General features: G+C 43.8%; 1 protein-coding gene across 3 annotated transcripts in view; it reads right to left on the reverse strand.

Annotated features, from left to right (window-relative positions):
* Nucleotides 1-22,692, reverse strand: part of LOXL2 (lysyl oxidase like 2) — a 92,531-nt gene extending 69,839 nt beyond the window's left edge. Inside the window, exons 1-4 of one of the 3 annotated variants that reach the window (XM_048829313.2) lie at nucleotides 13,687-13,843; nucleotides 12,623-12,705; nucleotides 4,876-5,317; nucleotides 1,969-2,144 (exon numbers count right to left, since the gene is read on the reverse strand). In XM_048829313.2, coding sequence (XP_048685270.1) covers nucleotides 1,969-2,144; nucleotides 4,876-5,236 — 537 coding nt within the window. In that variant the 5' untranslated portion in view covers nucleotides 5,237-5,317; nucleotides 12,623-12,705; nucleotides 13,687-13,843. Of the gene's footprint in view, nucleotides 1-1,968; nucleotides 2,145-4,875; nucleotides 5,318-12,622; nucleotides 12,706-13,686; nucleotides 13,844-22,621 lie in introns of those variants that run through there. The other 2 variants (XM_048829314.2, XM_048829312.2) reach the window with 2 other exon arrangements.
* Between the last annotated feature and the right edge of the window lie 2,366 nt (nucleotides 22,693-25,058).

Here is a 25,058-nt window from a genome sequence, read left to right on the forward strand (position 1 = left end):
GAGATCACCCCAACGACACCACACACATGCTGGGAGGATCTGAGATTACTACAGAACTAGTGTGTGTGGTGACCCACTAGGCCATGGCCTACGCATTCTTAAACAGGGAGTGCTACATTTCTTCACCATCCAAATTATATTTACCATCCTCCAGTGGAGCAGTCTGTAGGAACCAAATGTTAAAAGGTTATTGCTAGTTATTGAACAGCCAACAGTCCTTTGAATAATCTTGTTTTAAAAGTGCATTAAAAAAAACAAACACATATCCACTATTGTTGCAGGTTGTAAAATGTGTCCACAGCCAAGCCAGGACTTAGCCACAGAAACTACTCTGCGGTGGCTCAGATACCATGGATTCCCCCTTATACTTAGGCTCGGATATAACTGTGGTAATTGGATGGGATCTGCTGGCGAATGATGACGAAGGGTGATCTCTGTATTTGCATATTAAAACACTACAACACTGTAAAGAGAGCAACTTTGCGCTGAGTCATCATGAGTCGTTTGCAACCTGAAGCCACTCAGAAATCCACGATGGACAGAATTATTTGCTCACCTAGCTCATCCTCTTTCCACTACAGGATTCGTCCTGGCAGTTTATTCTCAAGGAGTCTGTCAAATCTAGTTTTAAAATGACTCAAGCAACAGAGATTTCAGCATTTCCCATGGGAAACTATTCCACGGCCGAATAGCCTAACCTCCCAGTTAAGAACTTTTTCCGGACGTCCTGCCTACACTTGTTAAATTTCCTCCCAGCACTCCTAACAATAATCCTCAACTCCTTCAGACACTCTGCAGAGTTATCACAGCCCCTCTTTCATCATCCTTTAGCCAAGTGGCACATAAATAGTTCTTTAAATAGTGCCTTATAAGTCAATCCACTCAAACCCACAACTCTTGGAATCTGCTCATGTCCGTGGACAACTCTGTCGTACCCAAATTTGCCCATAAGACAACCAAAGAGAAGCCAGATCACGACTATAGAAAACGGCAGCCAATAATTCATAGTTTTTAACAAATAAGGAATTCATCTAATTACAAGCACTGTATCACACATGTTGTGTCTTTCTGATTTGATTGCCATGCTTATTAAAGTACAATAATTTTTTACTTTTGTAAAAGGTGATCCACAAGGAAAAATAACTGGGTTTGTACCTTCCCATATACTACGCAGAAATTCTAAAAACGTTTGTTTAAAAATATCAGCATGTGTCTTTATTTTACTGCTGACAAAAAATTAATCTAAGAAAACACCCTGGAATATTTGCTTGCTGTTATAACCGGATTGTATACTATTCTTAAGACAGGAAGTAGGACTCATGCAGAGTTGTTGTTTGCCATTAAATATGTTTCACCCTGCAATCAGCTGTATTTTAGTACCAATAGAGGTGATTCTTGTAAACAGTGTATAGTTTGTAAAGAGCCTTGTGATTCTTCATTCTGAAAAGGTACTATATGTTATTGTTCTCGATTATTTATATTACAGAAGCAGCTAGATGTCTCGAATGAGATCAGTGCCATATTATGCTAGATGCTGACAGTCTCTGCCTCTGGGGCCTTTGGTCTCAATAGACAAGACAGAAAAAGGGTGGTAGAAACTATTATTACCCCATTTTACAGAGGAGGAGTTGTAACACAATATCTTATATCGTAACGTGTACGTTAAGACTAAGTAGATAAGAGAAGAGCCATCCATAGGACAACTCACGAAAGCATCATGCAGTGCTGTTAAATACCAGATCGGATCCTTTCCTCACACCCAGTACGTGACATGGGCTTCAATCGAAACGCCAGCTCTGAACATCTAGTGTGCTAGGCAAGTTTGAGCACGGATCTGAACGCTGCAGGTTGAGCCCAACAATTTCGTCACCTGGGCAGATATAGCGCCTGATCCGAACACCATGGGAAGCCTGCCATTGACTTTCAATGGGCATTGGATCAGTTCCTTCAAGTTATACGTGCATTTACCTCTATTTGGTTGAGAAACGACTTGTCAAACTTGAAGCCAGGGATCCTCTTTTCACTGCAGACAACTCCCACGTCTTCGGTGTGTTTGCAGTCTGTGACGCCCCAGCCGTTTGTGGTACATGCTGCCAGCGTCACCTCTTTGCCAGTACAGTGGACATTGTCCATCCAGATTTTGCCTGAGGAGGCAAGAATAGAAAGACCTGAGACATCAGTGGGCAAACTGCAGAGATGGTAAATCTAGATTCCGTAATAATTGATCTAAAATGAGCCTGACACACCAGTTCTGCTAAGTGCGTGTTCCCCACTGTAACTCCTGTCAAAGGAAGGTCTAAAATCTTTACTTAAATAAATTGAGAAAACAGCCAAGTTAATTCAGTCTATCCAGGCCTGTGCAGGACCCACCTCAGATATTTATAAACCAGAAACACAACAGTTAAGTTGAATAAGGTACGTGTTTAGGGTTAGATCCTGAGATGGTGTAAATCAGCATCACTCCATTGAAGTTAATGGAGCTACACTGATTTGAGGATCTGTTCTTCAATGTCCAATAGCAACTAAGTCTGCATTAAGATACACAAGCCAAGAATTCCCAAAGTGACTAATGAGTTGGGGGCCCCAAGCTGAGATACCTTGCAGGGGCCCGATTTTCTGACAGTGCTGAGCACCCACCCTCTGAAAATCAGCTCCTTTAAATGCGTCTCATGTTGGGAATCCAAAAATCAAGTCAAATTTTGAAAATCTTCCCCACCTTCGGTATTGAAGCTGAATTTAAAACGTGAAGCATGTAGCGTAGTCATTTCAGATAGACACATGACACCACACTGATGCTGTGCTCAGAGAGTTCTGCGCTTTCTGCACATTGTATCTGAGTCCCACCGTAATGAGTGGATGCCAGGCACAGTGTCCCGCTGCGGATAGTCCTGTTTCGCAACGTGGAACAAAATCCTTTTTTCTGGCGTACCACCCCCTCTGCCATTTGCAGCAGCACATGAAGGAAAGGCAGGCAAAAGTGACTTTAATCATAAACTTTCTTGTGGTAAAAGCTAGCTTCCCCTGACGGCGGCCACTTCAGAGCGTCTGGTGTCAGTTGGTCCCCTTGGCTCAGTTGATTAGAGCATGGCCTCCAATTGCACATGCCATGAATCAGTTGTCTACATCCAGGGCCTCTTGCATCCTCTCTAATATGTCAAATCCCAATTACACTTCCTTTTGGAGAGAACTCCGAGCTTTGGTTGAATCGTGTCATTTTTTAAAATGTGTGTTTTGGCCCAAATTTCAATGGGTGCCTAATGACTTGGGAGGCCTGGAATTCCAGGTTGAAACACCTTAACAAGGCTTGACTCTCAGACAGTGCTGAGCCCCAACTTTCTGAAAAATCAGGCCCCCTTTAAGGCATCACCAGCTTGGACACCTAAAATCACAGGCCACATCTCAACACCATGGCCACACTCTCCCTGCAACAGCTGATGAGGGTGAAAGCATTTACAGCGTCACATGGAATCTACCGTCCCAACTCTGGGCTGCATATAGTGCCCATCCCTGGAGTCTTGAAGGGACTGATCCTCAGAAGCACTGAGCATTTGTAGCCCCTAGGACTTCAAGGGGAGCTGTGGGCCTCTGAAATAAAATCAAGCCCTGCATGCTTAACCCAAGTGACAGACCACAGAAGGGGTGTTCCACATTTGGGGATCAGAAAGAGATTCCCCCTCCCCCAGCTGTAACAATCCATTCTGACACCTTTAAAAGTGAGATGTATAGGACCTCCTCGGCATCATTGCTACTATATTATATACAAGGGATCTGAGCTGTTTCCCCAGGCCCTGTGCCAAGCCTACGTGAATGGCCATGATGCAATGCAAGCTCTCACCCTGGTCACATGGAAGGAATCCCCCCCGCCTCTTCCAGTTTTGCGGCTGCTACTGAAAACACCAGGGCAGCCTCTGCAACTGCTGCATTCCCTCCTCTGTCTCTCTAACTAGATTCCTATATATCCCCCATCGCCATAGCTTCAGAGGGTGTGATTACACCACAACCAAACACCTGTGGCTCACCCATGTCAGCTGACTTGGACTTATGGAGCTATAAAATTGCAGGGTAGATGTTCAGGCTCCAGCCCAACCCCAAAGTCTACACAGTTAGCCCCAGGCCTGCTAAGCCCTGCCCCCTACCATCAGAAGCTACCTTGAAAGGTCCCAGAAGGGGGTCTGTGACAGCACCCGAAATCAAACCCACATCTCTTGCATTCCAGTCCCATGCTTTAACCACAAGACTCCCACCCAGCCTCTCCCAATCTGAAATGTCTGGGTACCCTAAATCTCAGTTCCATTAACACCAGCGCTGGTAGCCTGGGAACGGGGTCTGAGTCATTTCCTCTTCTCCGAGAGGTGGCCTCCTTTAGGCCAGGGCTGAGCCACATCCTCAGTCTGTTGCGTTGACACATCAAGGGCTTTACATCTCCACGTTGCTCAATCTGGCCCCTCTCAATAGCTCTAAACTCAACTCAGGCCTGTCTCCACTGACACTTAACTCGTGGCTAGCTGGGATGTAAATCAACCCCATGGTAGCCTGCCATGCTCCAAGCATCCAGGTGGACCCTGCTACCACGCACGAAAAATGCTGTGCTTGGATATATTCTGCTTTGAAACAGGAGCGGATTAAAGCATGCTAGAGAACTGTTAGTTCACAGCAGCAGGATCCACCCTAGTACTGGAGTGCGCAACAGGCTCGCGCGGGGCAGATGTACACCCCAGCTTGCCATGAACAAAGCGTTCACGTAGACAAGCCCTTTCATTTTGTTTCAATCATTTGCCACCGGAAACCCCACCACAGCGTGGGCACGCACAGAAGGCCAAGGAAAGTAGGGTGAACATAAACACAAGGTGGGCCGCAGAGACCGGGCGACTTTACCTTCTCCCTTTCCATACTTGGAGCTCGACACCCAGGACACAGCCTCCACGTAGCCCAGCTCCCTGCACACCACGTGAGCGGCGTGCATGGAGAAGTCGTCGTCACACACCGTGCCCCACTCCCCATTGTAGAATACTTCCACCCGCCCCTCATTGTGCTTCCGCTTCTGCCCGCTGAGCCGCAGCTGAATCTTGGGGACGTTGGCCGGCTGCTGGGGGGCGTGGTATTGCGGAGGGGGTTGCTCAGGGTAGCCTAAGTAGGGCCAGTGCTCATACTGGGCAAGGCCCAAATGGCTCAGAGAGCTGAAGAAGAACAGCACGATGAAACAGTGGTTACAGTTGAAACTCAGGCATCTTCCCATTTTCAGCCCCTGCGGTTCTCAGAGCCAGTGCCTCTCTTCAGCAACTGCTGTTCAGTGCGGGTAGGATGCTGCGTGGGTTGGCTGAAATGAAAGAAAAGTCTGTGTCAGAGGTAAAACATGATAACAATGGGGACTTATTTTTCTCTACAGAAGGGACCTGACCAATGGAAGGATACGTCCAAGTTGCCCCTCCTGGTGTTTTAGCAAAATTTTTTGAAATCAAAGGTCTTGGGTTTGTTCCACAGGGCAACGGAGACAAACGTTAAAACCGCAACATGGTGTGTGACAAAGTACTGTTATTCTCCAGCCAGCTCTAATCTGAAAACAATTTTTTATGGAATTGCATTTAAAATGACCAAAGCAGACTAACCTATTCAACAGTCTGATTGAACAAGGGTTTTGCCATTTTAATTCTGTGGCCATCTCAGCAAATGTACAATTCATAGAATACCAGGGTTGGAAGGGACCTCAGGAGATCATCTAGTCCAACCCCCTGCTCAAACCAGGGCCAATCCCCAATTTTTGCCCCAGATCCCAAATGGCCCCCTCAAGGATTGAGCTCATAACCCTGGGTTTAGCAGGGCAATGCTCAAACCACTGAGCTATCCCTCCCCCACTTAAATAAATTTAAAAAAAAAAGCCAAATCCATCCTTTAAATGGTGGAAAAACAGAGAGGAAACTAAATAAAGTAATGTGGTCAAGAATGGAGAGATTTACACTGCAGTTTGAGTTTTTGTGATTCCCAATATTATGACATACGGCATATTTCCATTACTGCACGTCTGGCTTTATCTATACGGAATTATTGTTTGTGGTCATGCACAGGAATAACTTTTCATGTAGATTTGTCTGACATTCTCTGGCCTCTTGGTAATGTTATAGCTGAACTCCAGCCATAAGTCAACTAGATAGAAGTGCAGTGGTTAAACTACTTCTTCATGTTTATAGTGAGAGACGGGTCGGAAGGAGGAGTTATTTTCTGGTTAAGAAACTTGAGCCAGAAGTAGTGCTGAACTGAATGTCAGCTCATTTCCTGCCCCAGCCCTCAGATATTCCACATTGTCATTCATGCAACCAGCACGTGGAGCAGTCCGGGAGTACACGTGGAGGTTAGAGGCTGAATAGTTTCCAAATGAAGCAATGCCAGAGAGCAGTGGGAAAAAGATCCCCAACTCCCCAAAGCAGTATCGTTCCCTGGCAGCAGCCAAAACACAGGGAAGGAGAGTCACCAATACAGATGTCTAGAATGGAAGATTGGTCAGTATGTGCTAGGTCTGTGCTACCCCAAAAGGTGACACAGAGACACGGGCACAGGGAAACCTGGATAAAGTAGCCTTCCAAGCTGCTGATGGAGGCTGTGTGGTCTATTGGACTGGAAGCCAGGAAACTTGGATCCTAATTCCCAGTTCTGCCACCACACTGCAAAGTGATCTCAGGCAAGTCACTTCCAGGGATGATGATACAGACTCTCCTTTCGTAAAGTGCTCTGAGACCTCTGTTTCATGAGAGGAAACACTACGTCTAGACTTTCAAGATCAGGCCCCAAGAACCCTTTTAAGGTGCCACAACATGCAGAGAGACAGACAGACAGCCATCAAGGTCACCAGCAGGGATTGAACCAGAGACCCTCAGCACAGGCCCCTACCACTTCAGCTAGAGGAGTAACTTGGCTGAGCTCAATGCTCACGTCAGTTATCAATGTGACCTGAAATAAAGTCCATTACACATCAGAGACCTGTGTGATTACTTAAAGGCCTGACTTTAGACCTATTTTAATAATTTCGTAGGTGCTGGTGCGACTATGGGAAAGCCACAAGAAGAAAAGCAGCATCTTGCTGGTCTGGAGAACCTGATTTGCAAATTCAGTGTGCTAAAAGGAGAAGAAAGTACTACACTGATGAACAGCCCAAGGGTTCCAGAATGTGCAACATTGTGCAATTGTACCTTCAAGCAGCTGCTGATAAAAAGATTGGTGACTTCAACAGAGCTCTTTAATACTCCCTTCTGAGATCTCAGCATCCCTACCCTCTCTCTCTCTCTCTCCTTATAAAAACTACTGTGCAACGGGCAAATGGAAACGTGTACAATAGATGGAAGTTTAATGACCCACAATCCTTGCCCTACCTGAGGCAACACAGAGCACATACCATGGAGCATCATCAGCTTTTCAAGAAGAGTCAATTGCTTAGAGGTATAGCTTGCTTATGACAGATAGATACTCACCAGCAACTATACACCACACCACAGAAACACTAACCCAGGAACCAAGCCGTCGAACAAACCTTGTTGCCTACTCTGTCCCCATATCTACTCTCGTGACACCATCAGAGGACCCAACCACATCAGCCACACCATCAGGAACTTATTCACCTGCACATCTACCAATGTGCTATATGCCATCATGTGCCAGCAATGCCCCTCTGGCATGTACATTGGCCAAACCAGACAGTCTCTACGTAAAAGAATAAATGAACGCAAATCAGACATCAGGAATGGTAACATACAAAAGCCAGTAGGAGAACACTTCAATCTTCTTGGACATTCTATAACAGATTTAAAAGTAGCCATCCTTCAAGGAAAAAACCTTCAGAAACACACTTCAAAGAGAAACTGGGACTGGGAGTGGCTGGCTCACGACAAAAGCAGCTTTGCATCTCCTGGAATTGACACCTCCTCAACCATTATTGGGAGTGGACTACATCGACCTGTTCAAATTGGCCCTGTCAACACTGGCTCTCCACTTGTGAGGTAACGCCCTTCTCTTCATGTGTCAGTACAGTAATGTCTGCATCTGTAATTTTCACTCCATGCATCTGAAGAAGTGGGTTTTTTACCCACGAAAGCTTATGCCCAAATAAATCTGTTCGTCTTTAAGGTGCCACCCGACTCCTTGTTGTTTTTGTGGATACAGACGAACACGGCTACCCCCGATACTTAATGCAGGAGTAAGTACTCTGGCAGAGATCACCCTTACAGCAATGTTAATTCGTGATATCACATAGGGTGAACAATGTATAGGGGCTTTCAAAAGCAGCATTTCCAAAGAGATTGCATGCCACCCTGATAGGCTGTACATATAGCTTCAGATAAAGCAAGCTCTTTAAATGGGAGAAAGTTTCCTAGCTCTTCACATACTGCAGGTGAAGAGCCAAGTGCTGTAGTTTGGAATTTTTCCATAGGCAACTCCTGCTTGAAGCATGCAACTATTTCACATGCAGACTCACAATGCAACGTGCCTGCAATTTACCCGACACTGGATCCTCTTAGATTGGACTCCGTTTTGATCGACAGTTACAGCTTGGTTAAAAAAAAAAAGATCATGGTTGAGATCAAAGTGCTCTCCTATGGCGTCCAATCCAGGGCCCACTGAAATCAACGTAAAAGCTCCCACAAGATTCAAAAAATGCAAGACCGGGCCTGTGACAGTAAAAGTGTAAGGTCATTACGGGCCCTGTTTGTCGGATGCCGCAAGCCCAGTCTAGTCTGCAAACCTTTCAGTCCATAGTGATATAATATATTCAGCTAGTCATCACCTAAAATGAATGTAACCGGTCATATGAAAAAAAGCCAACAGATGTTAGCAAGCAGCATTGGGGTTTTCCCCATTTGCTTCAGTTCTGCCTGAACGATCATTAAAAACAGAACACAGTGGACCGCCAGTAGCAAGCGGATAGCTGCTTTAGCAAACCCAGGATCTCAGCAGACTGCTGCAAACTGAATAGGCCCAACTGGTAACATCCGCGAAAGCAAGGAGGATTTAATTCTACCACCACCCATTTCACTTTGAAGAACGGATGAGTCTTGGGCATAGAGGGACACTTGTTCTTCATTAAGGTTTCTCAGGGACGAGATAACAAACAGACATCGTGCTATTCTACGGCACAAGCATCATCTGACTTGTCTCAGGATCTAGCTTGGCAAAGAACATAGGATAGGCAGATAATTACGAAAAGCTTTCTGGCGTCAGCTGCACATTCATATGTTAGGTAACGAAAAAAAAACCACTGACTTAATGAAATATGTACAACGGGGTGGTGAGGGGGAACCCACAGAAACAAGACAGAGCACAGTACTCTGCCAGAAGAGAGAAGCTGGAGGGATAAATGTATTTACAACACACAGAACTTTTCACAACAAAGAAGCCTGGGATTTTCCCTCATTTGCTTTACACAAGATCTGCAAAGAGAAACTCTGGTGACAAAAAACGTGGACTACATTTTTAACGAGCCATAGGTCCAGCCACACAACTCAGCATTGAAGGAAGTCAAGTGACCGAACCCCTTTGTACCACCCAGGGAAATTCTACAGGTCCATGAATCCACACTGTTCCAGCATGCCCTTCAAATATCCATGGCTATCACAGTGTTTGTGTTACCAATCTCACGTAACTGAAAAGCCCAAAGAAGGGGCTAGGAGGGGTGAGAAGCACAGGATCTCAAACTCACTCAGAAATTGTATGGGAACAGAAGCATTGCTGGGAACTGTAGTTGCTCAGGCTGGTTTTGACAATACCACTGTAGCTATTAGCTTCACGAATTAATTTTCAATTCCCTAATCATCCCTGAAGATTTTCTGTTTCCTGTCATGTATCTGGCGTGAAGGGTGGGATGGAAGTGTGGAAAGATAACAAGAATGTGAGTCTTAGCACCATGGCATCAGTTAGCATTAAAGCTCTCTCCTTTCTCTCTCTCTCACTGCACTGAAGTCACTTACGTTCACTCTCAGTTTTAGCCCTTACATTTTTTGTTTGTTTGTTTTAATTCCCCTTTACGGCTAAGTAGAAAGAATTTTTGTACTGGGGACAGAGGGACACATGTCAAGCCCCCTCCCTACCCCAACAGCTGCACTTTCTAATGTGTGTTTTATTTTGGCAACAGAGCTTCACTTTTCTCCCCTCTCCAAATCTGTTTGGCAACGAAGGACAGAGGCGAATGGAGAGCGACAGCCTCCGTGTTACAGCATGACTGACTTTCTCAGACTCCTGGCCAATACTGATTCTTGGCTATCCTATAGGTCTTGGTGACTAAATGGACTGTAATGTATCAGTATGAAAAAGTCCAGCGACAGATAGGACACTTACACCCTACCCTTCTAATTCACATTGGAAATGATTAAGCAGAACTAAACTTTTGAACTCAATGTTATTCTAGTTATTTATTGTAAGTTCCAGAAATATCCTATGGTTTCTTAAACTTTAGGACAATTAATCTGCTCAGACCCCTTATTCATTTTAACGGAAGCAGCAGCAACTTGAACCACAAAACATATGTTTTTACTTTATGAATAATACTGCCTAGCACCGCTGTTTTCATCAGTCGATCTCGAAGTGCATTAAAAAGGAGTTCAGTATCATTATCTCCATTTTACAGATAGGAAAACCGAGGCGCAGCATGGGAAAGCGACTTGCCCGTAGTCACCCAGCAGGCCAGCTGGGAATAAAGCCCAGGTCTCCCGAGTCCCAGTCCAGCACTCCATTCTTTAATGGCATGTGATTTGCTCATTATGATTAAGAGGCTTCAACTGGGTAGTGCAACGAAATCTACAGCTGACATGCTTGGATTCATCGCAATAGAACGTGTGCGTGCATGCACACGCTCTGGATACACAATGATTTTGTGGAATGCTAGCAAATATTAAATGCCATTTAAAAAAAAAAGGAAAATCCCCGCATAATGCTGATTCAGTCTAAAATACCTGAACCATCAACACCACATGCAGTCGCAGAACTGGAATGGTGACCCTGGTACTTAGAGATGCACACATCTTTCTGGTTTTCCATTATGTGGATATCTAGCCCGTGTCACTTTTGGACTTAGTCCACCCCTTGATGGAACATCCCTTAATATTAATGGGCATGAGGGCTGGGGTTTTCCATCAAGTCCAAGGGAGTTGGGAGGCAAAGTCCCACTGAAAGTCAATGGGAGTTGGACCTAACTCTCTTTTGAAGATCCGAGTCTGGAGGTTTCACCACTTAATAAGCATAACCACAGGGAAGAAACACAACAGCCAGCTAATACCTTATAGCACTGAACAAAGATATAAAATATTCTGGATATCACATGCACAGGGATGATGTATACGGTCTCTCCAAAATTCACTAGAGTTTTCTGTCTGGGACTTGGTCTGATTCTTCATTTTTTATATATCGACTTTCCATATTTATTTTGCCATTGACTATTTGCAGACTGTATATTTATAAATATCTATGTACATCCTCAAACACTGGATCAAATGAATTATTGGTGGAACTTTATTGACTTCAAGGGGCTTATGCTATGCATCAATTTCACCCACGACGTATATTTAGACACACTCACAGTATACACCGTATCTAGGCACACACCCCATTCCTAGAGCATTTCACACTTCTATACAGTCACACCTTTCATCCTGAAGTGCTTTACAAACAAACTGACAGATGAGCTGTGCAATCATGCCACCTACTACTGAAGAGAAGCCATTTCTAGGGTGGAACATGGCAGCTGTTTAACAGTGTATGGCAACACCATGCAAAAAAGTTTAGGATAAGAATTAATAATTGGATTACACATGAAACTGGAAGGAGAATTTAGGAGAATTCCAGACCACACGAGCCCTAGAGATCAGTTTTATTTCATCATGCAAAAGACAGCACCTACAGCAGCAAGCACAGATCATTTAACAACATGAGTGGTGGGCGGGAGGGTGATTGTCTCAGGGATGGAATGCCACGTACTAATCATTAGGGCAACTTTTGGCAGCAGCTGGATTTCCTCGGTCGCACTAACCTGGATAGCCTCTGCTTAGCTTGTCAGATTTGACCAAGACCATAGCACGGGGCTGCAGACCTCCTTCAGATGTACTCTTTATTTGCCAGTAGTCAAGAAGTGCCAGAGATGGAAAGACTCTATGTTAGATCTCTCTGCATCATGTGTGATCTTAAAGGGTCATCCTGTTACTCGCTTATCTCCACTTGACTGTCTCAAATATGACAACTAATGTTAAAAAAGAATGCCCCTTTCTCACGTGTTGTCTAAGCTCACGTAACACTTAGCGAGCCCAGATGAGATTTGTTATTATGCAGCAACAACCAGCAAGCATACTATCCAGAAAGATGTGGTTTCTGGTTAGATTTTCTACTGTTACAATAGCTCATGCCAATATTTGCATTGTCTGATTTGTAACAGCACTGTAACCTCCACCTAAGGAGACACTATGTGGGTGGTGTAACGTGGGTGCAATTAAACCGATGAGTGGAAAGCCAAAAGCAAATTATTTCCAGTCTCCATCAAGCAGCTGTTTGAAAACAGCACAATGTTACCTTTATGAACCGATTCCTCTGGGATGCGAATTGGTTTTCTCCCTATACTCCCAGATAACTGAGGCAAGTATTGCTTTAAGCTCACCTCTAAACTATTTGATCTCAGCTTCTCCTCCGGCGCTGCAGACAGTAACACCTGTTGTTTTCAGCTAAGTAGTAGCCGCTAGTCTGAAAAAAGAAGAGTAGTTTGCTTCTCTAACATCCTCAGCACAGGCTCCAAATAAGAGCAGCATTCATTCCAGAAAGAGGTTTGACAAGTTTCAATGCTGAAGCTTTGTTCGCTTGTATTTAACTGCGCATCTGGTGTCACCTCTAGGCAACACTCCACAATTCTCTCTCATGATACTCACAAATTGAAAGTCATCCTAAATCCTACTGGGACAGCTGTGTGAGCTCGGGATAATACGGTCACTCTAAAGAAAGAATTGTTCGGTGCAAGGACCACGCTTCAAAGAACAGAGTGTCAGCTCAGATTCAACTGAATCTTAGCACAACAGAAAGAAACGTCCTCTTATGAAAATAGATCTCTGTTTCACACCATCCCTGGATGGGGAACATTTGTTTTTCAATATTTCCTTTGGAGAATCATTTATTCAGGCATTAAACTGCTTCTGAAGTCTTAAATGGGTGACATTTACACAGAGGTTATTGCATGGACTGTAGCTTCCTAGACTCAATCAGGTACAGGCTAAGTGTTACAGAATCTACGCTGTCTCAACTTGCAGGCATTTAGTAACACGGCTTTTCCACTTCATTAGTTCAGTCCCAACTCATTCCTGTAAGCGAACAGGGGAGAAAGTTTTACCTGACCACAAACATCTTTACCAAGTGACAGAGAAAATCTGCAGAATTTTTTTTTTTTTAAGAACAAGTTTCCAAAGGAATACAAGACGATCTGTTTTACTGGTTCTCTCCTCACCCTCGCCCTCCTTTTGAGATGTAGATGCTAAATAACCAACTGAAGTTGGAGAAATAAAAGAAGTTCAAAGAGTAGTGAGGTTGACTTTCAGCCCCGACACAGGCTAGGTGGTTGGTTTAAGTTGCCTGTCAAACAACATCAAAAAGAGTTACCCACACAAATCACTCTGGCATTACTTCTGTAATAATAAGGCCACTCTTTGGATTGCAATGCAGCAGGACTGCACTTACCTGGAGATGCTTTGGTGGGGGATGAGCTCAGTTCCTTCTGCTCTCTTTGCACTGAAGTGCCTCTTCTGAGCAGAGAGAGCTCAGTTTGAGGGGTCCCCTTTCCTTTAGGAAATACTCTGCAGCCAGGGAAATGTGCTGCAGAAATCCTGGTCCTGCTTCTTCCTGGCAAATTTCACTGGAGTTATCCAAGCAAACCCCTCCCAGGGCCCACCCCCTCCAAGCTCAGACACACCAGCTAGGCTGATGGGTGATATCATGGGCTTTTGCTGTAATCTGAGAGCTGTGGCATTCCTTGAGCGCTGCACTGAAATGATTTGCAGCTAAGGAGGTGAACAGGGAATGTGAGCTGCTTTCCAGGAGGCCACTAAAGAACAGACCCATTCAGGATCACTTTACTGTGTATTATTATTTAATATCTATATGGCTGTAGTGCCCAGAGACTCCAATGGGGTTCAGGGTCCCGTTGTGCTGGGTGCTGTACAAACACATAGTAAGACATGGTCTTACAGCAAAGCATCCGTTATAATTACCTCCCTTTCTAGGGCTTTAGTCTTGCAGCATTCCTCCTCCAAGGCTGTTTTTTTGTGTAGGTCTCATCTCACTTTAACCCGTTTGGCATTATGTTTATCCCTCTCTAGCACCTCCAGCTCTGTGCTGTTTTTCACAGCAAGGATAGTCAAACCTGAGGCATTACTCACAGACTAGGTATCTCTCTCTCTCTCTCTCTCCTGGATCTGCATCATCAGTTACTCCAGAAAGTCTGATGCCTGGGGGATTAGCCAGCTCTCGTTAAAGCTGTATTTCCCCTCCATCAAAAAACTGACCCCTGAAGGTACAGGAGCACTAAAAAGATGGAATTCAGAGAGAACCTCAGCCATTGAACCCAAATACACCTGAGAGTTGGGGCAGGGGGTGTTAAAATGTACATTTCACCATTCGCGCTCTCTCTCTCTAATAGGCCAGGCTAAACCAAGATCCCTGAGCCCTGGAGAGGTTTAAATTCAGTTCTCATCTGAACAGTTCTCAGTTGGAGCCTTTGAAGAATAATATTGGGTAGAGCTGGTCAAAAAATTGCAATGGAACAGTTTTCCATCAATGCAGTTTCATTGAAATCAAAACATTTTGTGGGAATGCGTTGATTTAATCTAAGTTTCTGATGGAAGGAAGTTAAAACATTTTCTGTCGATAATGTTAAAATGTTTCATTTCAACTTTGTTTCAATTGATTTCATTTTGACATGTATAATAGAACATTTTAATATTTTATATGGTACCCTTTCAACCTCATCTCAAACAAAAACTTTTGGAATTTGCATTCCATGGGAAATTTCACCATTATGCCTTCAGTTGGAACAAAAATTTTGATATTGCAGTATATCCCATGGAACAGAAAACCTGTTTTCTGACCAGCTCTGATACAGGGATTTTCAAAGGAAACTAGGGGTGTTTAAGAACCCAAATCCCACTGAAAGTCAATAGGCGCTGGATTACCGACTCCTCAGTCTAAATGGATATAGGTAGGACTTGCAAAGCGTGACCTTCAGAAAAGAACTAGAAGTCGAGAACTAAGAGCCTGAGCAAACGACCCATTAAGTCTGTGGGAGACTTTCCAGATACTTCAGTAGTTTTGGATCAGACCCTAAAGTATTAAAAGACCTGCTGGCGATCCATTCCACCCCCACTCCACATGCACAGCCCCCGCCAGCCCAGGATTGCTCCTTCAGCACATTCTTCAGGGTTTGATCCCCTCCCCCCGGTTCTATATTCATTTCCAAATTCATTCACTTATTCTGAAAAGTTAAAACGCTTAACCCAAACCTCTGATTACATTTCCAGCAGTCAGCCTATCAGTGTGAGAGAACACACTCTTGCATAGGATTTCTGCTATTTCTCTGCTTCTTGTCAATTAGCAGAGCCCCATTCATTTCTAAAACATCATTTATTTACACCAGATATGGCCATTATTCCTTTCACAGGGAATACCACCAGTGGCCTTGTGATTGCAACAATCAGTTGTCTGTTCCCGATTCATCTTCGGGAGAAGTATTACTAAACTATCCATTCCAGCTATCTGGGACTCAGGTCAACCTGTGAAGCACCATCAGCCTCTCATTAGGTCTCTTACCCTGGAACAAGCATCTGAATGTTGTTTAGCGCAATCATAAAGCGGAGACAACATATTGCTCATTTCCACCACGAATCTCTCTGTTGGAGTGATTTTAATATTAACTGCTGCCTCCTTAAAAGCAAAACTGTGTCAGCTTAGATCTTGATATAATGCCCATCACTACAGGCAGATTCCTTATCCACCAAAGAGATACAGCATGGATAACAATAAGGAAGTTTTCCCCATACCAAGGGGGCAATGTGCCTCACACTCACACCAGTAGGGGTAATAGCTGGATTCGGTCTCTGCGACCCATTCAATCCTTGGCCTCTCTATTAAGTAAGCAACAAGGGAGGCAATTATTTAAATTGGGGACCATCATTTTGCTCTGTGTTGGTACAGGTCTAGCACAATGGAGCCCTGGTTTATGACTTTGGGTTCTGGGTGCTAATGCAATACCCAACGCAACGAACAACAACAGTGCCAGTCACCTAGTTGGTAGTTTTATGACATGGACCCGACTGGAGTGTCAGCACCAATTCATTTCACACCCCGGATACCAGAGCAGCCCTCAGATGGTGGTAACTTGGTTATAGCTTGGGCCAGAAAGCCCTGTATTCTCATACAGCTGCACATATTCTATTAAAAAAAAAAAAAAGTGTTTCATAACGCTTTCCCCCCCACCACACCTGGTGGGGGTTTCTTGCTCACACTTAATGTTGATGTTTAAGGAACTCCATGGGCTAAGTGCAAAATTGGCTCAGCTGCGGTGAGAAAGAACAGAGCTTTAAGGAATGAGCAGTACGAGCCAGCAATTAGTACCAAACTACTACATAATTAGGAAGAATACAACCAGATTCCTAATAAACTGCACCAGCCACTCGTGGATGGAGACTTCTCCAAGCTGACCTTGTTCTTCTCAGTGCAATGGACATTTGTCTTCACCTTGATCAGTACTTTGATCTCAACCACTCCTCTCCCATTCTCTCATTTCTCTTCCCAGCTAGTTGCTGCTCTGTCCACCACTCATTCTAAATTCTATTACCATTATACCAAACCTTCACCGCTTCACCTGCAATCAAGCAGCAAATGTTGTTATGGACGCCTTATGCTGTTATCACATTAGATTTCAGCTAAGTAGGGGTGGGCCTGGTTAGCATTTGGATGGGAGACCTCTGATGAAACCCAAGGTTGATGATGCAGGAAGTGCTTTCTTTTTGAATAATCACTGATCACTGAACTGATCACCCGGCAGCATCATACGGGGTTATGTGCTGCATGAGGGAACATCTTTCATATGTAATTTGCGCTTTATTAAAAAAACCCATAACACTTTAAAAGAAAAGCCTCTCCCTTCTTGGTGCAATGCAGAAAGTGAGCATGCAGCGAGTTAAACCCACACCAACAACATAACCGAGTTAGAGTTAAACCTCTGGCCTGATAGGATAGAGTTAAGAAGGGTTTAAGGAGGAAAGTAAAACAGCATGAATCAAGGGCATGTCAGCAAGACAGCTGAATAGCTATGCTCCCGTGGACCCTTGATACTACCAATTTCCACCTTGATCATTTTCTTCCCTTCAGCACTGGGAACTGGTAGTCAAGAAATGAAAAAACAGTGATAATATAAACCAGCATTTCAGAATCACCAGTGATTAGAGTGCCACCTCGTGGTCTAAAGCTCAATGTGGGGGCTCAGCTCACTAAGATGGGACCAGCAAAGCAAAAATGTGTCTCAACATAAGCTCCGAATGGCAAATCTACTTCATGCTGTCAGGAAACTGAAGCTAAATTGGTCAGAGAATGGAATGTGTGAGCGTCTGCCAGTTTAGGCACACAGAAATCTGACTGTCCACAGTAGGAATGTTTGCAGCATGCCCAAGTGCAAAAGAGGTCAGGGGAGGATATAGGAGACAAATGCCATGTAAGCATCCTGCTGAGGAAAGTTCTTGTCTTTTATCTAAAAGGAGTTGCTCAGCTAGAGCTCAGTACCACACCTACCGGCAAAATGCTGAACGTGTGCTAACTTGTTGGGCGTTCCCCCTTTAATTTTTGTCTCTGGTTAAGGCCCAAGACTGAGACAACTCACAAACATGAAAGTCACTCTCTCACAAGTTTCAGAGTAGCAGCTGTGTTAGTCTGTATTCGCAAAAAGAAAAGGAGGACTGGGAGGAGTGGTAGATACGCTGGAGGGGAGGGATAGGATACAGAAGGACCTAGACAAATTGGAGGATTGGGCCAAAAGAAATCTGATGAGGTTCAATAAGGATAAGTGCAGGGTCCTGCACTTAGGACGGAAGAACCCAATGCACAGCTACAGACTAGGGACCGAATGGCTAGGCAGCAGTTCTGCGGAAAAGGACCTAGGGGTGACAGTGGACGAGAAGCTGGATATGAGTCAGCAGTGTGCCCTTGTTGCCAAGAAGGCCAATGGCATTTTGGGATGTATAAGTAGGGGCATAGCGAGCAGATCGAGGGACGTGATCGTTCCCCTCTATTCGACATTGGTGAGGCCTCATCTGGAGTACTGTGTCCAGTTTTGGGCCCCACACTTCAAGAAGGATGTGGATAAATTGGAGAGAGTCCAGCGAAGGGCAACAAAAATGATTAGGGGTCTGGAACATATGAGTTATGAGGAGAGGCTGAGGGAGCTGGGATTGTTTAGCCTGCAGAAGAGAAGAATGAGGGGGGATTTGATAGCTGCTTTCAACTACCTGAAAGGGGGTTCCAAAGAGGATGGCTCTAGACTGTTCTCAATGGTATCAGATGACAGAACGAGGAGTAATGGTCTCAAGTTACAGTGGGGGAGGTTTAGATTGGATATTAGGAAAAACTTTTTCACTATGAGGGTGGTGAAACACTGGAATGCGTTACCTAGGGAGGTGGTAGAATCTCCTTCCTTAGAGGTTTTTAAGGTCAGGCTTGACAAAGCCCTGGCTGGGATGATTTAACTGGGAATTGGTCCTGCTTTGAGCAGGGGGTTGGACTAGATGACCTTCTGGGGTCCCTTCCAACCCTTATATTCTATGATTCTATGACTTGTGGCACCTCAGAGACTAACCAATATAAATTGGTTAGTCTCTGAGGTGCCACAAGTACTCTCTCACAAAATGCAATCAATTGCAGGAAAGAAATGCTGTTCAGAATTTGTTTTCAACATAAACAGTCATCACAGAGAGAAGGCTGTTTATAGTGACTAAACCAAGGTCCCGCAAAACTCTTTGGAACACTGGCTTTGCCAGTCCTATGGGCCATCGAAACCTATATCCTTTCTCCAAAGTGATCCCTACCTGCTGCTTCAGAGAAAGGGGTAAGTTGCCACCTAACGGATGTTTACAGAGTAACCTGTCCATAGGGGAAGTTTCTCCCTTAGCCCTATCACTTAGTGGTTGGCCTGTGTCCTGAAGCACAAGGATTAACATCCCTTATGCGCTTGTATCCCATCTCGGCCAACTGTTGCCTAAAGAAGTGGTTAGGTAAGTGAAGGTCAAACAAAATGAGACTGAAACTTTGGGGTTGCTCTAAAGCAGATGTAGCGGTCTTTTATTCTAACCTACCACCACCGGGAAGGTTGGTCCACCACAACCCCTGGAAAATTGTTCCAATTGTTAATTACCCTCACTGTTAAAAATTTGTGCCCTATTTCCTGAATTTGTCTCACTTCAACTTCCAGCCATTGGATCTTGTTATACCTTTGTCTGCTAAATCAAAGAGCTTATTAACCAAGTTTTGTTCCCCATGCAGGTACTTACACAATGTGATCAAGTCGCCCCTTAATCTTCTCTTTGTTAAACTAAATAGATTGGGCTCCTTGCGTCTATCACTGCAGGGCAGGTTTTCTAATCCTTTAATCATTCTCATAGCTCTTCTCTGACTCCTCTCCAATTTAGCAACATCTTCCTTGAATTGTGGACACCAGAACTGGACACATTATTCCAGCAGTGATTGCACCAGTGCCAAATACAAAAGGTAAAATAACCCCCCTATTTCTACTCGTTATTCCCAAGGATTGCTTTTGCCTTTTGGCAATAGCATCACACTGGGAGCTCGTGTTCAGCTGATAGTCCACCTTGACCCCCAAGGCTTTTTCAGAGTCACTGCTTCCGAGGATAGAGTCCCCCTTCTTGTAAGTATGGCCTGCATTCTTTGTTCCTAGATGCATGACTTGACATTTGGAGATATTCAAACACATCTTGTTTGCTTGCACCCATTTTACCAGCAATCCAAATCGCTCTGTATCAGTGACCCGTCCTCTTCATTATTTACCACTCTGTCAATCTATGTGTCATCTGCAAACCTTGGCAGTAACGTTTTTTTGTTTTCTTCCAGGTCATTGATAAAAATGTCAAATAGTGTAGGGCCAAGAACCAATCCATGCAATCGTAGAGCATACACACTTGAAGCTCAGTTTTTTAAAGATGGGACAAAGCAACTGCAAACACAACACACAACTGCATGCACACCCTGTTACACAAAACTTACCATGTGGACAAGCAAATACCAGATTTGCATCAGCAGTCATGGTCTCTGCTTGCAGAAATTAGCTACACACCATTGGTTCTCTTATCTTGGATAGCCGGTCCCTTGATCATTCCTCTCCAAACTTCAATTCATTCTCAACACCAGGAGGGATGATTTAGTAGTCTAAACCTTGTGTTTTCATTATCTAGACTCCCTGGAGCCACAGGTTCAAATCTCACCTAGGTCGCCTCGGCCCCTCATATTCACAAAGCAGATAAGCTGAGCTCTGTGAAGGTTACTTTGTGCACAGATTGCTTGGATAATACCTTAAGAACAGAAGGAGCTACCCGCTCTGTAGGAGCATTAAAGATGCCGTGGCGCTTTTCTTGAGAGTTGGCCCTTACAGAGAATGCCAATACAATTTAAATTTGAGAACTATATCCCTGCTTTAGAATTCATAGCCTGCTTTAAGAAAACTAGAGACAGGATGTCATTCTCTAATAAAATTGATTAAGCTTTTTTTTTTTTTTTTTTTTTTTTTTAATATAGAATCCTCTTACATTTTTATTCGTCCTTATTGTTAGAAGGAGCAATTCACCTCTGTGAAGCGAGCCACTAAAAGGTCTATGCACAAAGCAAATCCTATTTAAGAAATGGTGATTTATTTCACCCCAATGCCAATAAAATTCAATAGGACTTTAACAGAAGAAGGTAGTGGTGGCTTTGAGCCGATCTCCCTGACCAAATCTTCCCTTCCACCCAATATTGTGCAACATTACCCTCCACCCCAGAAGTGGCTGCATTTCAACAGTGCTGTCTGCAAACAGACAGTGAGGCACTTTAGAATTAAAAACACTACAGAGTAGGATAGATCTTTTCTACACAGCAAGGGGAATGGTTTTCTAGTGGACTGTTTGTTCTTTCACAACAAACAACACTGACAATGCTAGAGCGTTCAGATACAACTCTTTCACCTAGCGTAGAAAGGTCCCAGAGGATTAGAAGTTGTAGCTGCTGTGCAGAGTTTTTAATTAAAGCACAACTCTGATTCTCCAGCTGAGCAACAGAAAGAGTAAAACCAACCCCCAATCTAACTAGATAGGGTTGGTTTTATTTAATATATATATATATTATAAATGTCACCACAGTTAATTTTAGGGCCTCAATGGCCAAACACTTCGTTTGTATTACAGCAGCTCTTAGAAAATGCAGCTGAGAGGCAAGCGCCATTGTGCTCGGCTCCGTACAAATACATCATAAGTGAAACTTCCCACTCTGAAGAACAGAATCTATGCAAAGTCTCTCTAGACAGGCAAGACAAAGAGTGGGAGGGGAAACTGAGGCACAAAGAGGCAAAGTGACTTGCCCAAGGTCACCCAGCAGCCCAGCAGCAAAGCCAGGAGTAGAACCCAGAGTTCCTGACTCACAGTCTAGTGTCCTATCCACGGGACAATGTTGCCTCCTACCCACCCCCTTAGCTTAAATCGTCTCTGACATTGAAAAAGGCAATATACTTGATTAACACTACAGCAAGAACAAAACCTGAATATACATCACATCGAAAGGCAGAATTCTGGGAACTTGCCTAATCCTGGCCACTGATATATTTCTGTATTGGGGACATCTCAGAAAGAACCAGTTCGGACCCCAGATTACTAATCTTACATGAGACAGCTGCTCCTGGTCAGTCACAGACAGTGCTTCACTCGAATAAGGGAGAAGCCAGTTTAGGACAAAGTGGGTTTATACATCTTCCATGCCACAGATGTTAAAGGAAATAAGAGATCAGATAACACTGATCTTTCCCAACTGGAGTCTGAACTTCCTGTTTCTCCAGGTCAGGAAGGACTGAAGCATCAGAGACCGAAAGGCCAGGACCCTTTTTTATATACTCAGTCCCTAAGAGCAATTCATAGACCCGTGCCATCTTTGGAGGACTGACTCAGACAGTCAGCTGTTGAAAGCCAATCTTCCCAAGGAATCTCCCAATGAAAAGGCTTAATGCAACATCTTTCCTGCAAACCACTGACACCTGGTTGCTTTTGTCTGAACCATCTTTCAGAAGATAAATAAGGGGTAGGGATGAGTTATGTAAACCAAAGTCTGCTCCCAAAAATGGAAGAACGGTGAGATTTTGTATGCGGGAGGAGTTTGCTGGAAATTCAGGTTCAGCCATTCAAGGCGCAGAGCATCCTCATCTCCTACTGAGGACCAAGGACAGGTGGCAGGATTTGGCCTTTTGGCTGCAACCAAGGCCCAGTCCTGCATGTGTTGTGCATCCAGAAAATCCCACCCATCCCCCGATTGCAGGACTGTACCCAGACCTCTTCAAAAAGGGGAACAGCAAGCAAAAAGAGAGAGTCCATCTCACCTTGCAACATGGAGAACTTGAAACTGTTTCTGACGTAGGATTGTCATTTCTCAACCAACATCAATCACCTGTAAAACAATAATTTGACAAATTAAGGTTATTAAATGTAACATGAGGTTTAATGCAAAACTGGTGTCTCATCTAATATGGTGTAAAGCTCCCCAGGAGCCCCTAGTTTAGCTGGAAGCATTTCTTTTAGGAATGGAAGAATTCCGTTTACAAAATCTTGAACCTGCTCCAAAAAAGTGATGATTTCTAGATTTAGGGAAGAAAACACTCATCATTTTTCAGGTTCTTCTTCAAAGTGGCGTTGGCAAAATACATGTCCTAGACTGGTGCTGTGCTGGAGAGCAAGGAATATCTTATGGTTATGGTACTGCATTCAGGAAATTTAGATTCAATTCCCAGCTCTGCCACAGACTGTCTGTGTACCTTCATTTCCCATCTGTAAAATGGGGGAAATATTTCCTTTTGCACTGTCTGCCTGTCTTGTCTGTTTTGATCATGAGCTCTTCAAAGCAGGGACCCTCTTACTATGTTTTGTACAGCACCTTATGCAACGGCGGCTCTCATCTCAGTTGAGTCCCCTTGCTGCTACCCTTAATAATAATTTTGTTTTTTAAAGCCATGTTCTTCTTGTGATCCTAAGAGCCTGGAAGAATTACCTCCAAACAATACCCTTTATTGCTTGCATAGCACAGGCCTCTAGTGGTTAGAGAGAGATTTGTTTTAAAATTAAATTTCCACTGGAAAACAAAAGGCTAGATTTCAGGGAAATAAACATTTCTGAAGACCACAAAAGTTCTGCCAAACCATGAACTTTAGTTTAAAAAAATTAAATAAAAAAAAGTTTAAGAGTTGCACACAACTCCGAGTGCCACTAGGTCTTCCAATAGCAATATTTGTAATATTCCTCCAGACAGTGAAATTAATCAATTGCAGAAAGCAATCCGCTATAAACTAAAACCACATGCCATGGGAAATATGGCAATAAACATAATGCAGAGGGCGCACAAGCACCACTAATAAAAGCAAAACACAATAAAACTGTTGATATTCCGAAACAGATTTGAAGGCAACAGCTGCAAGGCTCCTAACCTCTTATCACTCCTGGAGTACCTTGGTATGTGTCTGAGCCCAGCCTGCCCCCGCCCTCCAAATTCCCTTGGTATGCTCAGAGAAAGAACTCTCCCATGGGCATTATGAAAACCCACTGTACACTGATGAAAACAGGAACTCCTTTGAAAGGCACAGCCTCTGGAGTATCATGGCCTTTAATCAAGGAAATGAGCTCAGTGTAGGCATTAAAGGAGACTTTTTATTCTCGCGCCTTCCAGAGACAAGGCAACGCTCGTGGAAGAGAAATTTTCTTACCATCACTGACGTCAGAGAGGGGCCTACATGCTGGATACAGATTCAGCAGATGTATTTTTAAAAAACAACATGATATTGAGAGTATAATGTGGCTGTAGAGGAAATGAAAACCAACAATGCCATATAGTACTGTCAACCTTTAATGTTTAAAAAAAAAAAAATCACAAGTTAAGTTCCAAAAAATGAGATTGGCTTTTAAAATAAGATTTAAAATATAATACATTTTGAAGGTTTTTTGTTTCCTGTCTGGTTTTTGAGTCTTTAGGGTCATGTTTTCAAGATTTTCTCTGCAGCCACAGAGGCTAGAAGTTTACTTTTTTTAAATGAAAGCTGAGAATCATGTGACTCCAGGAGCTGGGCCTTTAGGAAGAACACCTAATCTTGCAAGGCGCACCAGGACTGGCAACACTGGTAGTTGTCAATTGATAGGACCACAATAGGTATGACACTGTTAATACTCCTTATATATGGGAAATGTACCATCTATTTAGGGCACAATGCTACAAGGCACTTAAGACCATCTGCACCCACAGAATCAGGCTCCTGGATTGTAAAATATTCTGGACCGGGCCCTCTAGGTACTATTAGAATACAAAAAAAACAAAAAACAATTAGAAACTGGCTTCTGGAAATTAAGCTTTGATCCATACCGAATGATCACTTCGGCAATTAGGAAAATATGATAGAAGACTGGAAAGTCATTTGTTAGCAAACAGGCCCTGGGAGTGCTACTGGGAATTTAGCACCCCTTCCATGGAGACCTTATAGTGGTGCAAAGAGACAAGTTACCACTAGGTGGAAACAGTTCTCCTTATATAAATAATATCCTTTGATATGTGGAGCTTTACATTTCAACACAACACAGCAAAAATTAAACGTTTTCTTCCACCCACTGGGCCAAATTCAGTAGGGACTTAAACACTGACTAAAGCTGCTTTTGGGGGTTGATTGTCCTACCCCAGTGAGAATCAGAGGTCATTCCACTGTAGGCAATGCGATTACACCAGCATGAGAATTGATGAGGGAGGAGAATCAGGCCCTTTGGGTGTAAATTGGTCAAAAA

Source organism: Caretta caretta, chromosome 26, assembly GCF_965140235.1.
Source record: "Caretta caretta isolate rCarCar2 chromosome 26, rCarCar1.hap1, whole genome shotgun sequence".
Taxonomy (NCBI): domain Eukaryota; kingdom Metazoa; phylum Chordata; order Testudines; family Cheloniidae; genus Caretta; species Caretta caretta.